General features: G+C 33.6%; 1 protein-coding gene across 3 annotated transcripts in view; it reads right to left on the bottom strand.

The window, feature by feature from the left end:
• The window catches only part of LOC123523219 (uncharacterized), a 92,978-nt gene that overhangs the window by 18,119 nt on the left and 58,614 nt on the right, over positions 1-16,245 (bottom strand). The window contains exon 1 of one of the 3 annotated variants that reach the window (XM_045300931.2): positions 15,132-15,462. The exons of the other annotated variants lie outside the window; for them this stretch is intronic. Coding sequence (XP_045156866.2) covers positions 15,132-15,189 — 58 coding nt within the window. The 5' untranslated portion in view covers positions 15,190-15,462. Of the gene's footprint in view, positions 1-15,131; positions 15,463-16,245 lie in introns of those variants that run through there. 3 annotated transcript variants of the gene reach the window in all.

Raw genomic sequence — 16,245 nt, 5'->3', positions numbered from 1 at the left:
TTATCTTAGTATCGTACTATCGTGTTATCACCATCGTACTGTCGCGTTATCATCATCGTACTGTCGCGTTATCATCATCGTACTATCGCCTTCCAGTGTCCATTCGCACAGAAACATTTCCCCTCCATGTGACAAAATGTATGACTCAGAGTCAGATTACGAAGGTAAACATTAGGCTAATTCTGATTCGTAAATTAGTACAATGGTGCGATAATGATAACGCGACAGTACGACGGTGATAACGCGATAGTACGATGGTGATAACGCGACAGTACGATGGTGATAACGCGATAGTACGATACTACGATAACGAAACCCCGATATCACGATATTACGATGGTGATAACGCGACAGTACGAAGGTGAAAACGCGATAGTATATCACATTATCATCATCGTACTGTCGTATTATCGCGTTTTCGTTATCGTAGTGTCGCGTTATCATCATCGTGTTGTCGCGTTTTCGTTATCGTAGCTTCGTGATTTCGCGTTTTCATCATCGTACTATCGAGTATCGCGTTTCAGATCAACACATGCAAAGGCGATGGCCCTAACGGAATTCCGTAGTCTATCCGGTCTATTCAAACCTAGCGGATGCTGTTGGCGGGAAGCTGTCGGTGCTATTGAACCTTTTCAACACTACATTCATATAACTAATATATAATTAATATAGCATGCCTCCGCTCTTAAAGATGGTGACGCTAACGGGTAAATGTAGTCTCAACATTTGAACGGTGTAATAGAAAGTCAACCGAAGGTGCTAAAGAGTTATTTTTGGAATACCGCCTGCTGCTGCCATTTGACGTGTTATTGTCACTGCAGCAGCCACAATGACGTCTGGAAATTTAACCACAGACACGAGAACATCATTCGCAACTGACCAACATGTCCACTTAGCTGTCTGCTTTCTGTATTCCTATTTTGATTTGCTCAAATAATTATAAAACAATCCATATTGACCTGTCTCAGAATTGCTGCCTACTCGTGATCAACTGGAATACAGTATTCATACAAATGGGAAATTCAGAATACGTTCTTGGTATCACACACCGAGGTAATTGATTTCCAAGTGTACTTTGATACAAATGGAAAACAAAATTACAAAATAGATTTAAATGATTCGTTTGAAATCTGAATAGATCAATCGCGTTTGTCAAAGACTGACTATTTGTAGCTATATATGCCATAAAGGTAAATTTATCACATTCATTTTACAACGAGAACAAGTTCAGCTGCTTTTAAGAATAGAATTGATTCTTGAATTTCAGATATTTGTTTAGCTTACAAATAGATAGGGTATTTAATTATGGAGACCGCATGATTTTACACAGTATTGCAAAACTTGTTCATATTGCTCGATAAACATCCAATAGTCCTAAATTGTAATTGTTATATAAGCATGTACACATTGTCACAAAATGTAACAAGAGGATCATGATGACCCTGGATCGCTCACCTGAGTAATATGAGCTACATGTTTCAAATGTCAAAATGATGATAAAATATTAAGAAAGTCAGCAGGTCACATTCATAGTCAATGAAATTCAGTTTTACGATTTGTGTGCAAAACTCTTTATGTCATCAAAATTTCAAGGCTGTATCTTAAAAAACAAGAAAGTAGGTCAGTAGGTCAAGGTCACAGTCAAGTGACATCTTATTACTTGGGGTCATCAGGTAATTATAATTAAACTGTCTGGAAATAGGATCAGATGATTTTTTAAGTATTTTTCCTATATAACTCACATAATAACTAAGTGACCCCAGGGCGGGGCCTCTTTTAACCCCAGGGGCATAATTTGAACAATTTTGGTAGAGGACTACTAGATAATGCATCATGTCAAAAGCCTAGGTCGTATGATTTCGGACAAGAAGATTTTTAAAGCTTCTCCCTATATAAGTCTATATAAAACTTGGGACCCCTAGGGGGTACAATTTGAACTATTTTGGCTGAGGACCATAAGACAATGCTACAAACCAAATATTAAAGGTCTAATTATTGTGGTTACAGACAAGAAGATTTTTAAACTTTTTTTCCTATATAAGTCTATGTAAAACTTGGGACCCCCGTGCGGGGCCATATTTGAACCTAGGGGGATAATTTGAACAGTCTTGGTAGAGTAGATTATGCTACATACCAAATATCAAAGCCCTAGGCCGTGTGGTTTTGTACAAGAAGATTTTCAAAGTTTTCCCTATGTAAGTCTATCTAAACCATGTGACCTTCGGGGCGGGGCCATATTTGACTCTAGGGGGATAATTTGAGGTAGAGGACCACTAGATAATGCTACACACCAGATATCAAAGCCCTAGGCCCTGTGGTTTTGGACAAGAAGATTTTTAAAGTTTTTCCTTTCGGTTGCCATGGCAACCAGAGTTCTGCATGGAATTCAATTATTTGAAAAAATTTGAAAGGAGGCCACCCAAGGATCATTCCTGTGAAGTTTGGTGTAATTCTGCCCAGTGGTTTTCAAGAAGAAGATTTTTTTAGAAAGTGTTGACGGACGACGCACGACTGACGACGGACTACGCACATCAAGCGGTCACAATAGCTCACCTTGTCACTTCGTGACAGATGAGCTAAAAATGTACGTAATATGAGGTTAATATGTGAAAACTAAATATTTATTTAATGTATGTAATATATAACATACAATCTTGAGTATGAAGCACTTGACGATCCTTTCGTAAATCGATAAAGTGTTTTTCACTCAAGCCTAACCACAATCGTTAAGTATCCAACATTGAAAACCATCATCATTCAGCGTTGACTATGATAAATTTGTGGCGGAAATGTTTTAGTGTTTCTCAAACATCGTTTAAATTTATGTTTATTGTTATAGCAACGCTGTAGGTGAAGCGTGCACTCCACTGACATTGTAATTATTTGGAACAATATCAGAAGCGACAAATAGGTGTTCTTTTAGCCCCCCTAGGTCACTTCGTAACATGAAAATGACCGTTTGTTTTGGGTTTAGCGCCGTTTCCAAATTGTTTGAAACCAGGGGCATAATTATCAAGGCTTGAACATACTAAGGAAAGCTTTTTTTTCAAGACGGCCCTTTAATCCAAATATATTTATCATTAACTGAATCCAAGAGATAACGCTCCTTGTTTTCTTAAGTTTTGTTGAAAGCTATTAAAACAGCTGGTTTGAATCATTTAACGAAACAAAGAACGTATATTACACACCATTTAATTAATCAACTTCAATTCAAAATAAAATAAAAACTTTAGGTGTAATTATGATATATAGAAAACAATAAAGAGGCAATAAAGAGCTGTACAACAAATATTTGATGGCTGTAGTCAATGATGTACTTAAAAATCCTTAGTAACGTGTTAGAATCGAAATAATTTATTTCATGTAGTGATTTGCTCTCGAAAGAAATCATTGTTTGTCGTTCAGATGCATATTATTATATCACTCAGGCTGCACCCTTGTGATATAGGCCTAATTCGCATCTGAACTCCATACAAGGCTTTTTTCAACGATAAATCACAAAATGAGACATATTATTTCTTTCTTTGTTTTTCAAAGGTAACATTATTTTGTGTGGATTAACGAAAACAAGAGAAAAGACATTTGATAACATTCAGTAAACGCATTGTTAACATGTCTGAAGAAACAGCGGATAAGGAATTATTTACATCCGTCAAACACCTCCTTAGTCAAGATTTTTCCGCAACATGCCTTATTGTATTTGGTCAATTACTGACATCTGTTCTGTTCTGTTCTGTTCTGTTAGGTTTATTGAAGACACTAATTCATTACATAAAAGTGTACATTCCATTAATAGAGGTTGCATAGCTTGGTGTATTAACATAGCTTGACGAATAGTTGTAGAAGTACCGCGTGACATAAAATTATTATTATTTTAATAAATCATATTGCATGTCTTTTTTTAATAAAATGACAATGATTCAAAATTCACTTGTGAAATCGGAGAAGAAAACAGCATAACTTGAAAAAAAAAACACACACAATATAATCAGTTCAATTTTGAATATTATCGATGTATCTATAATATCGATGTAACATATTAACAAGATTTATGTAGTAAGTATATGAACTGCTCAAATGAAGAATGACATTACATTTTGAAAAAAAAAATCACGCGGCTTGTTCCGGAAGACAAAATACATTCTGTATCAACATATCTTATCTTGATAATAATGTGAAACAAATCTTTGGAAGTAATCTGAGATCTTTCTTTCTGATTAATGTCATTATTTTATGGCATATTTTCACAAAACGGTGAATATCTGTTTCTCATATTAGGTCATACCTGCCTATAATTCCATTAAGACCACCCTACGGGAAAATTGAATATGTTGTCATTTTTTACAGGTGGTCTCTTTACTGGTGGTTCTATCATGGTGTGGTTGCTATTAAACATGGAGAGAAAACAGTGACCTGTTAATTATAGCAGGTTGTATAGTCTTTATTCCAAGATAGTTATTATTACTGTTATGGCTGCATAAATAAATAATCATTGATAAATATTCAACAGTATTCAGAAATCAGTAGCGTTCACTAATCTGAAACATCTGATTCTTGTTGAATTTGTGAATCTTTTGGGTTAATTCGTTTCACATATCACGGGAGACGCAAATCACGTGAGTGGCCAAGAAAAACATATTCGCCGGGTTTTTTTTTTCTTCTTTTTTCGTACGCCAGCTTCGTAAATTGCAAGTTAAAAATCGAATATATTATTATTTTCTGTTTCGTCCTTTACTAGTATTAACCTCCGATTTCAAATGTATCGCGAAAATATATGATATGCCGCTCAGCCTGTCTCGTAAGACCGGTGTCCTTGTCAATACCGGAAAGCCAAACGAATACCTTGCCTGTTGGCGTTTGCTGTAAAATTCAAACGAATCGGACCAGTAGTCTAAAAGACTTTTGACCCATAACCATTTGACTGTTAATACAAAATATTATTTCAAATAAATACTACTAGCATATACATTCACAGAGTACTTATCAATACAATATCAAATCTTACCAACTTCCCATTTCATAAGTAGGATAAATATACGTTCGGACATACATGAATATTTTTTAACATCAAATGCAATCTTGCGAAAATAAAACTGAAATAATCATTATACTATTGTTAGCATTCCAGTTTTTGTCGGTGAAATAATTCATTTGGTAACAGATCTATCATTTCATTTCAGCTGATTATTATTGTCCAAAAATCCATAAAAAGTCGCCGTATGAAATGTATTTGCTTCGCTTGAGTAAAAAACTTTTATACATATACTAGTAATCAGGTTTTATGCTTTTTTATGTTTACTACTTTTGATGTTGTCAATAAATTCAAATCACCGTAACTTTGTCCTTTGGTCATAGGTATTGCGTTATTATACGTCACTTGTATATTAATGTGTAGGCAAAAGTAATTTTACAACAATAACTACAAACCAGGGAACAGGTACTGAAAAAAATAGTTCATCAATACATTATTCATCCGCAGAAAGGTGTAAAAAGGGGGACCAACAAACGCTGTGTAACATATTGTGGTGTTAAAAAAGGGTGTATTAATATCGCCAAGTTGGTTTAGAAAAATCGAATACAAACAAAATGTGCTACGTCATCCTTCAACATGTGTTAGCTGTCAAATTTCTGTACTTTCACAAATACATTAGCTGAATTTAGAAACCTATTTGAATTAATATTAAAGTGAATAGAAAGCAAACATCAAGGATTTTTAAAAGAGATCAAATAGAACGGAAGCTATTAATATAGTCAAATATATAGTATTAAAAGCGCTTAGATATAAGGTGACATATTTGGAACTTTTATTTACATTCATTCATCTTTTCCTTACGAGGCATGCTATTTACATAATTGATTACTTGTTAAATAATAGGAGTTGTAATATATACATTACACTTTATTACAATATAATTTATGTTAATGTGAGGCTTTAAAGTGTTACACTTGCAAGCTTTGATTCGTTTGTCGGTAAGTGTCGCTCAATATCAGTTCCGCGAGCGAAAGGAAGCAGAATTTAAATAATCTTTATAGAATCTTCATTATAAAACATTCACCCAATGATTTAAGGATGTCAGTACATCCCTAAAGTTTAGAGTGTCTCACTTCAACAAGGCAAACATAATTGATATGAAGACTTATTTTTTTTTTAAAAAAGGTCACATTTCTTATGGTTGTGAATGTCTGTTATTTCATATTGGTACTATATTACCGAACTGCTGATGCATCATATAGATCTCAAAATGAGCGCCGACTAATAGGTTCAAAAGAGCTTTTAAATCTAATATATCACAGAAGATAACATCAATTTTTATGTAATCGCATTAGCATGCTATGTAAGGTAATATATGACAAATGTATCTTTAATGGTATGGGTACTGACATTTAGTTTGTAGTGATGAGATAGTAGAAATAAATACAGTTACATATCTCTCGCAAACCCTAAAAAAACTTTTTTAAAGGTGCTTCACATTTTTTTCTTTGATGAATTTCCACGTGATATTGATAATTAATGTGACGCTTTAACTTATTCAAAATGTATCTACATTATGATTTGTTAAGGTCGCAAGCTTTGCTGACGATGTATTAACGTTACAGTTGTTGCTTTTAGATCAAAGTGGAAGAAAGTAGAAACAAAACTGCAAATATAAGGGCATAAATCACTGTTCAGCAGTTAGCATTTTTGGTAGAAACAGAATCTTGTTTAAAATGTTTGGAGGCCGAAGACAGTAATGGGTATGAACCTTGTTTATTTTTTGCTAATGTATCGCTTGTCCTTCTTAAGCTGTTAAATGTGTATTATGTAATCTGTGAGATATTGAAGGCGACAGTAACAACAATAAAACAGATATTTATTCCACAAACGTATGCTAGAATTGTATTTACAAAGAGACACTGGCTATGTGTAAGTTACAACTGTGCCACAGAAAAGCCAATTTTGTGAAATAAATCAGCCGCTAACAAGCACTTTGTTTCACGTAGTCAATAAAGCACAGAAAGCAAAACAATTCTCTCGGAAAATGTCTCTTGTCTGGAATTCGTTTAATTTGAGATCAACCGTAAAATTACTGGTATTACCGTGTGTAAGTAATTAAGCGACAGCATAATCATATAACTGTCGAAGATAATTGTTCAATGACAGGTTATTAGATACCAAAATAGTATTTCATTATTATGTGGGAATGAAAATTGCGAGGCGTTCACTGTTTCAGTTATTACACAGCAGTGTCCAGCCGTATGAACTTTCTACACCAACGTCGAACATGTGCAGTACTCGCAATATTTCTAGACGAACGACTCCAGCAACGTGAAAATGTCATTTACCCGTATTATTCGTGTACCCATGAGATTATCAAAACGAATAGGTCGGGTATGCGCAATGGCTGAACACAGATTATAAGTTTTATCCAAATAGGAAGAAGATCCACTTCTCGAGAAAGTAGGTGAAACTATCAGACCAGGTATTTCGCTTTGTCGGTCAGTTCTGTTATAATATATTACCGTTATTATCAGCAACACGTTTGGTTCTTTATCAATAATAGAATCATTTGTTACAAGACTAGTATCGGCTTTAAGTATTACTGAAATATCAGAAAGATCTGTATCCGGTAACACAGTCAAAATCAGGCATATATTTTTCACTGAGAAATATTGAATACACATTTCCCGCTGGTACAAACTTCAAAATATGAAACGCTTGAACAAAACCGTTTAAATAAGGAAGAAAATTTTGTTTTACATGTAAGATCAAAACCGCTCGTGAAATACCATCTGATGTTCATTCAACTTCTGTACAATTAAATGAAGCTGATGTCAATTTGTCTTACTTCTGTTTGAACAGTACACGGTGCGTGAAGTTGGCAGTGGGTTAGACATTAGACATTCAATTCTGTTATCGAAAACGTGTATATAGATATATGTATGCGTTGCATTATATTTGAAAAAAAAAACACACGAATAGTTGCACCTGTTATATGTTCAAACGTAGACAGTGCATCATGAAATCTAAAAATGCGTTTTGCACACGGGGGAAGACGATATCCCCTTTGACAAGATCATTATTACTTTCATAAAATATTATTTTTTGTCAATTTATTTTAGCTTTAACCAGGTCTATGAAAAAGATGAGTTATCTGCTAGAGATTTATGCAATAAAAACCGAATATATATCTATATTAGTATCATATAAATGAGTTATGAGATAGACAAGATCGGTACGATCTGTATCAAATTAGTCATGCTTGCAAATAATTGAAGTAAACTAATAGCGTCTTACAGGATTTTCATATTCAAGAACAAGAAATTATTGATATCTTATCTTCTCTCGTTTTAAATATATTATCTGGGCCCGATGAAATAAGTCACAGAATGTTAAAAGAATGTAAAGACTCAATTTATAAGCCATTGTGTATTCTCTTTAACAGGTCGTTATCCGAAAGAAAATATCCCGCAATCTGGAAATCGGCCGTAGTTATGCCGCTTTTTTAAGAAAGGTAATAAAAATAGTCCTTCAAACTATAGACCTGTATCTTTAATGTGTTGGTAAGGTTATGGAAAGAGTTATGTTTAAACACATTTACAATCATCTATTTGCTAATAAGTTAATTTACGAAAGGCAATCAGGTTTTTTACCAGGGCACTCTACTGTATATCAGCTGTTAGACATTTATCACCAAATCTGTTACTCTTTCGATAATAAAATCCCAACATATATAGTTTTTTTGTGACATTTCAAAAGCCTTCGACCGTGTCTGGCATGATGGATTACCTTTTAAATTAAAACAAAACGGAATTAATGGGCAAATTTTGCAATGGTTTCAAGATTATCTAAGTACTCGCAATCAAAAAGTATTTGTAGGTTCTTCATATTCTGATTGTAAGTATGTCGCTGCAGGTGTCCCACAGGACTCTGTACTTGGGCCCTTATTATGTTAACCTATGTGAATGACATTGCAGACAACTTAGTTAGTGTAACGCAGCTCTCTGCAGACGACAGTTCTCTCGCAGTCTCCACCTCTGATACTGCTTCTATGGAAAGTACATTAAATGACGACTTAAATAAAATAGCTGAATGGTCCAAGCGTTGGTTAGTAACTTTTAATCCGAACAAAACAGATGTGGTATTTTTTACACTCGGATCTGAAGTTAAACCTTCTCTATACTTTGATAATGTTCTTCTTGATTATGTTGACAGTCATAAACATTTGGGAGTTACTTTTAGATCAGATGGTAAATGGCACGAGCATATCAATAATATACTTTCATCTGCCTCAAAACTTCTAGGGTCAATGAGAGCATTAAAGTTCAAACTAAAAAGAAATACGTTAAATCAAATCTATATATCCTACATGAGACCTGGTCTGGGATGGCTGTGCAGATTACGAAAAACATTCTCTTGAAAAACTCCAATATAAAGCTGCACGTATTGTCACAGGTCTTACGAGGTCTGTTTCTATCGAACGTCTTCTTAATGAAATTGGTTGTGTATCTCTGTCCGATAGGCGAAACATTCAGAAACGTGTTACCATGTATAAAGCCAAACATCGTACACTACCGGACTATCTATTAAATCTAATTCCAGAAACAGTTGCAAATGGTGTGCCCTATCTTCTAAGAAACAGGAATGATTGTATAACAGTTGCTCGTCGTACGCAAATTTTTGCTAACTCGTTTATTCCATCAGCTTCTTCTTTATGGAACGATTTAGAATTCGATATAAGAGAGTCATCCACAATTCATAGTTTTAAATCAAAATTTAAACTAAAATACAAACCTCCATTTGTACATACATATTTTTGTATTGGTGAAAGGCTGTAATAAATGCAGTAATTTAAATGCTGATTTATATAGAAACCATTTGAGAGACAATGCTGCATGTGATTGTGGTCACGATATTGAAGATGCTGAACATTTTCCCTTTAAATGTAGACATTATGCTTTACAAAGAATACAGCTTTTTAACGCCACACGTATTTTTATCCACTGAATACGCGTACTCTTTTGTTTGGAGATGAAAATTATACTGAAGAGGAAAATTCACTAATATTTTTAGAAGTACAAAAATATATCAGACATACAAATCGTTTTCATTAAGATATCTGATTGCTGTCGAACTATATAAACTTAAAACGCAGTTGTACCTCACACCAAGTTACCACCCAAGTCTCTGGACTCTCCCTCTCCTTATATTTCCATCTATCTCGCTTTCTCTTAATTTCTACAGTTAAGTCATTCTACTTCTTCTCCAACATTGCTGTTATTCCTTTCGCTTAACTTCGTTCTCTTCCAATTACATTTCTTCATTTTTCATAAAAATATAATGCAATCAATAATATAAAATTTTCCTTTAAATATACCTTCGGGGACGGACATGTTATATGAACTTGTTTTTACCTTTCTTAGAAAGTTTTGTATATTTTCTGTATATGTACATTGTATATGTTGTCATAAAAAGGAAGGAATAAAATATGTTTAAATCAGAATCAATAATTGAAGTATTTTGTATATATAGGATATCTTTAAAGATGTAGATTTAAGTCGAACCCACGCAGACAGCAGCAGTTATTTTTTCCTATTTTAACGCACTTGTTCACATGTGTTTTATGTTGAAATAAATGCCGAGTTATCACTCTGAAACTATACAACAGAATTAATTTTAAGTACAAAGCTGTAACCATCTTGTCAATAATATCAACAATCATAAAAATAAAGGTATAATGTATATGTTATGCGCAATATGAGAATACGGACCGTTCTAGAATTGCTCTGCGCATTTTAAGAACTCCAATTATGTCCGGCAATGCTGGAATTCAGAAAACGCACAGGTAAATTCTGGGATAGTCCGTGCGCATTTTAAGAATTTCTTTTCCCCATTGTTCTGTCTGTTCATCTGTTCTGTGATCCCGGCTTTTTTAATACCATTAAATACTTCTACCCAACTTTAACAGTTACAACTTGTATATCTCTTGCCTGATTCTAAACTCGTCCGGTACAATTCGAGAACTACCGGACATTATTGGACTTCTTAAAAAGCGCAGGACAATTTTAAACGGCCCATATTCTCATACTGCGCAGAACATATAAACTATTTTATACAGTGTGCGGTAACGAATGATATGCCATTACTATACAACTATTGATAAATAAAAAGATAAAGAGATGAAAAAGTCGCTCTGCTACTCAATATTGATAACGCTTTGCAGCTTTTTGTTTAATTTTAAGTCTGTGTCAAACAAACACTCATTTTTTTTATTTTCGGACTCTGTCCTATTTCACAAAATATTCCTCTTATGCCCAATACTCAAACAATTGGCACAGATTTGACTCCATACATTTTACATTTACATGGACATTCTCTTTATCAGTTCCATTCTTAGGGCAGAAAAAATATTTACTTTATCACGTAATACTGTAGTCAAATATTTACTCTGCTCTTTAGCAGCAGTTAATTTCCTCTGCGTTCAGGATAAGTGGGAGTTCAATTGATGAACAAACAGAGATTGCCACAGAATGACAATAGTGAACATGACGGATATAAATATTAGATCCAAAAATATCATAGTTTAGGTAACACATAATTAAAAAACCACACATATTTCAACATTTAACTACTGGCGTCGATAAAAACGACTCTAATTCAAGCCTTTGTTTTACAATTTTAGAAAACAAAAACCCTGTTGGCACCAGCCGTTCAACCCGTGGGGGTAGGGTCATGACAAGACCTTGAAATATGACACCACGGCTGTTTTCCCCAGGGAGCGGACCCAAGAGTCAAATAAGTTTGAAGCCTTCGTCACAATCACGTTTAAACTAAAACCCTGTGCGGATTTCGTCTATTTCTTTCTACTGCTTGTTATGGAAACAACGGAAAACAAATTTTTAAGCAATGACGTTACACGAATCAACGAGAGCAAACTGTGGGAACTTATGTGGTATTTATTCATTAGACTATGCCGATCAGAAAGATTTATTTGCAGAACATTAATCAGTCTGGTGACTATAACGATACCCAGAGGTGGTTTCAGTAAACACATTATACATTACCTACGGATTTATATTAAACACAATGGCTGTGGCTAAATACAGAGTTGGTGCACCTGTGATATATTACAGACTCCGGTATATACCGGATTAACTAAATTTGAAAGAAAATATCTTAAATGTATCTATTTTGTAACCATGGTGATACTAACCCTAACCTCTAGTCAGTATATTATGCATTTGATACACTAATTGCGTGCGGACATGCAAAAAAATGAGTAATTTTGCCATGCGCTCCAATGGATAATAATTCCGCGCCTGCGCAGAACGGCTGCACCAACTCTGCAATGAGAAACATTCAAACACAATACAGATTTGCATCCATTTACATTGATTTTCAATAGATTGATCAGACCATAAGATATAAAAGCACTGTTTGATGTGAGTTTATTATGGAGTGTATACATGTAGGTAAAGCAAAATAGATTTTCATAGTAGTATAAAAACACACGAGCTGCGCCATGAGAAAACCAACATAGTGCATGTGCGACCAGCATGAATCCAGACCAGCCTACGCATCCGCGCAGTCTGGTAAGGATCCGTGCTGTTCGCTTTCAAAGCCTATTGCAATTAGAGAAACCGTTAGCATGGATGCGCAGGCTTGTCTGGATCCATGCTGGTCGCAAATGCACTATGTTGGTTTTCTCATGGTGCGGCTAAATGTTTATACTAGTATCGGACGTCTGTCCCTTTTTCCTTTTCCTGTTTCTGAACCACAGGAAAAGGGAAGAGATATTAGACAGGTTATAAAAGTCAAACAAACAAACATTTGTTACTTGTTTATTTGACATATTTATAACATTTTTGATTTTTGTACTTACTTTATATATCATTTTACGATTTCCGTGTGACCAACTTATAGTATTTCAGCATCAATTTTGAAATTAACTTTTATTCTCGGGGCGAAAGCATGCTATAACACAGCACGATAGCGTCTTTAAGACGTGATAAAATTTTGTTTTATATGAACTTCTGATATCTCTCCCTAAGTGGTCGAGATTTGTTATATATAGATTTAAACGCAGGTGATGGGACGGGATGTGGGTCCACAAATCATACGCAATAATTTAAATTGAAGTTTAACAATTAAGACACTCTCACCCTCGCTTTAAACAAAATACACTTCAAATATGGAAGAATAGTACTTGGTTAAATATATGATTCATCATTCTCGTCGACATCTTAAATACTCCAGTTTCGGGGAATAAAAGTATTACTTACTTATTTATAATCATGTATTCCCTGTGTACTTTGTTCTGTATTAGTCTCTTGTAACTCCAATATGGAGTGGCAATATACATTTTTGCTGTTGTAAACATAAACATAGATCACGTAATGTATATTGATGAGACTTTAATAAAGATATATTACTACTGTAACAACATTTTGTACAGGATCTGTATCTACTTCATGTTTTAACATAATTTTACCACCGGGTAACTTTGTTATTTTATACCTTTTGGCGCTACATAGAAATTTATATTGACAGTTTATACATAAATATTTCAAAATGTTGTTAAACAAAGACCATAAAGATAACACTATGAATATGAGGACAAACTATTTTACTGCCTTTTGAACAGGACATCTCTACTGTCAAAATTATCAATTTCATTTTAAAGCTCTATCTCCGCTGTCAATTGTAAAAAGTTTGTTGTTTTCATTCAGTTTTGCTACCACATTGTAGATACATCAATGGATTGACGCAATTATTACTTATTATTTATTTGACATCATCTTTTACAGTGGTTTCTTCCGTGTTTAAAAGTTTTACTTCATCTTGGAATAACTTTTTTAGATTAATAAAAATAGTGTAAAATAACTTGATCAATATTTATTTGCTTACAGCGACACGTCGCTAAAACAACGGACAAGAAACTATTCAGTACATCCGATTAAAAGTAGATTACAAACCTCTGTTTCATACGGTGCCCCTAAAGTGACATGTTACACACATTTTTTCCAATTAGGTAATTTGAGACTTTTTTTATTTCGTTTAAACGAAATCATTTCGTTTAAACGAAATAAAAAAAAAGTCTCACATTACCTAATTGGAAAAAAAGTGTGTAACATGTCACTTTAGGGGCACCGTAGTTTTAACTTTAATTTCTGTTCTGTTATTTTTCTTTATCAGCATAAAAAACTTCGTTTAATTTCACCTTTAATTAAGTTTCAACTTGTCGTCATGCGTGGATCTTAGATTGATGGAGATTGCATCTTCTGATGTATTGTATTATTAAATTTCATGAATTCTTAAAAAGAGTATAACGTGACATAAATGTGTAGTTAATTGAATTACGTGTATACTAGATTTATATATCATCATAACTATTAGGTATTGTAAAAACTTTTTTTTTTTAATGCAGTGTTGATACTGGAAGAGGAAGGAGCAATTATTCGAATTTTAAAGCAACACTTTAATAATTATGTGAAATGGTAGTGCATCACTTTAGTATGACTTAAGTACTTTGCAATTACCTACATGTTCAAAAGAAATAAAGTCCTGTAATTCACACCGCTAGTTACACGAAGAGACAACTTTCTTTACTTCAGAGCTTGTTATACAATGGCTAATATATCAAATTTTGTAATTTCTTGACAAACACCGCAGTATCTAAAAAATGAATCAAAGAGTTTGAGAGCTTTACTTCATTATTTTTGTTTTATTTTTTGAGGGATCGAGGGGGTTAACATTATACCAACATATTTCTAGGTCATATAAAGATTTTCGAGCTTTTTCTGGTAGAGAAAGATTGCAGGTGCCTCTCCGTGCATTATTTTGGGGAATTTCAACTTATTAACTCTAATTGTACCGATACTAAATTGAAATTTCTAATTAATGAATAAAATACATCTGGCGCCAACGGTCTTCCGCAGATTTGACCTTACATAGAAATATCGTTCAACACGCTAACATGTCTGAAGGACTTCTTGATTCTTTATTTTCATCGGATTTATGAACTTTAATATACTGTGTCTTAAGATTGTTAACTGACGTTCGCTTGCTTATTAAAATAAAATATTTTCACTTTGTACATAAAAGACTATTAATACATATAAAATATCAATTAAATATCAAAAATATATCTCACCAACTTCCCATTGCATCAACAGAATCACTATACACAACCTTCGAAAGTAGTTGAACATTTTTAAATAAAATCCAAAACTTGCGAAAATTTCACTCAAATTATTATTTTAAACGTTTTAAGTATTCCATTTTATCGTGCATTATCAGTTTGCGAAATAACTCATTCGGTAGCACATATCTATCATTTCAACTGAATACGTTTATCAAAAAATCCTTTAAAAATCATTTTACCTATCGCTGTATGAAATGTATTTGCTTCGCTTGACTTGCGTCAAAGTAACTTGTGTATTGGTAATCATATGTAATGCTTTTTAATGTCTTCCTCCACAATAAACTCCTTTTTGATGTTATCAATAAATTCAAATCATCGTAACTATATACTGTGACTATGCGTACCGAGTGGTATGTAATACCGTGTTCACACTAGCAGAATGGTTTTATTTTTATTAGGCACTAATTGGCTATAATTGGTATTTGACATTCAAAACCCATCAAAATATAATCTAGTTTGCGTCCACACTTGGCAAAGAAATGTGGTTTAAATATATACATGTAATGTTGGAAGTTAACAAATATCTTGCAATAAGCAAAAAAGGTTACAAAGAATTGAGGCTAACAGAAACAAGAAGGGGTCATCAATATTTAAATTTCTGTGTTCATCTAAGAATTTCTGTTCATTCCATCTATTGTCCATTTTGAGCGTCAGCATGACTCCATATCGCAATTTAATGTTTTTGTTTCAACAACAGTCCAATTACTTTTGCCAGCCACAGCATCAATTGTTTGATACAAAAGAGAAACACATGGTATTCTTCCTCCAAAAGGTAAGATCTGTGGATTTGGGATTGTAAAACCAGTTATAACCCACATTTGCGTTCACATTTGTAAAATAATGTAGCATTACTTTTTAATGTAGTATTAAAACCACCTCCCGAGGTAGTTTTAATGCTACATTACAGAAACCACTTGACCTTTACAAAATTCACGTTTTACACCACATATAGTGTGGACGCAAACGAGTTTAAAAAATAAACCCAAGCTAATGTAGGATTAAAAACGTAGTCTGAACACGGTATTAATGTATAGGAATGAAAATATGATGACAAAATAGCTAA

This window comes from Mercenaria mercenaria, chromosome 8 (genome assembly GCF_021730395.1).
Source record: "Mercenaria mercenaria strain notata chromosome 8, MADL_Memer_1, whole genome shotgun sequence".
Taxonomy (NCBI): domain Eukaryota; kingdom Metazoa; phylum Mollusca; class Bivalvia; order Venerida; family Veneridae; genus Mercenaria; species Mercenaria mercenaria.
This window is presented reverse-complemented; position numbering and strand designations above follow the sequence as displayed.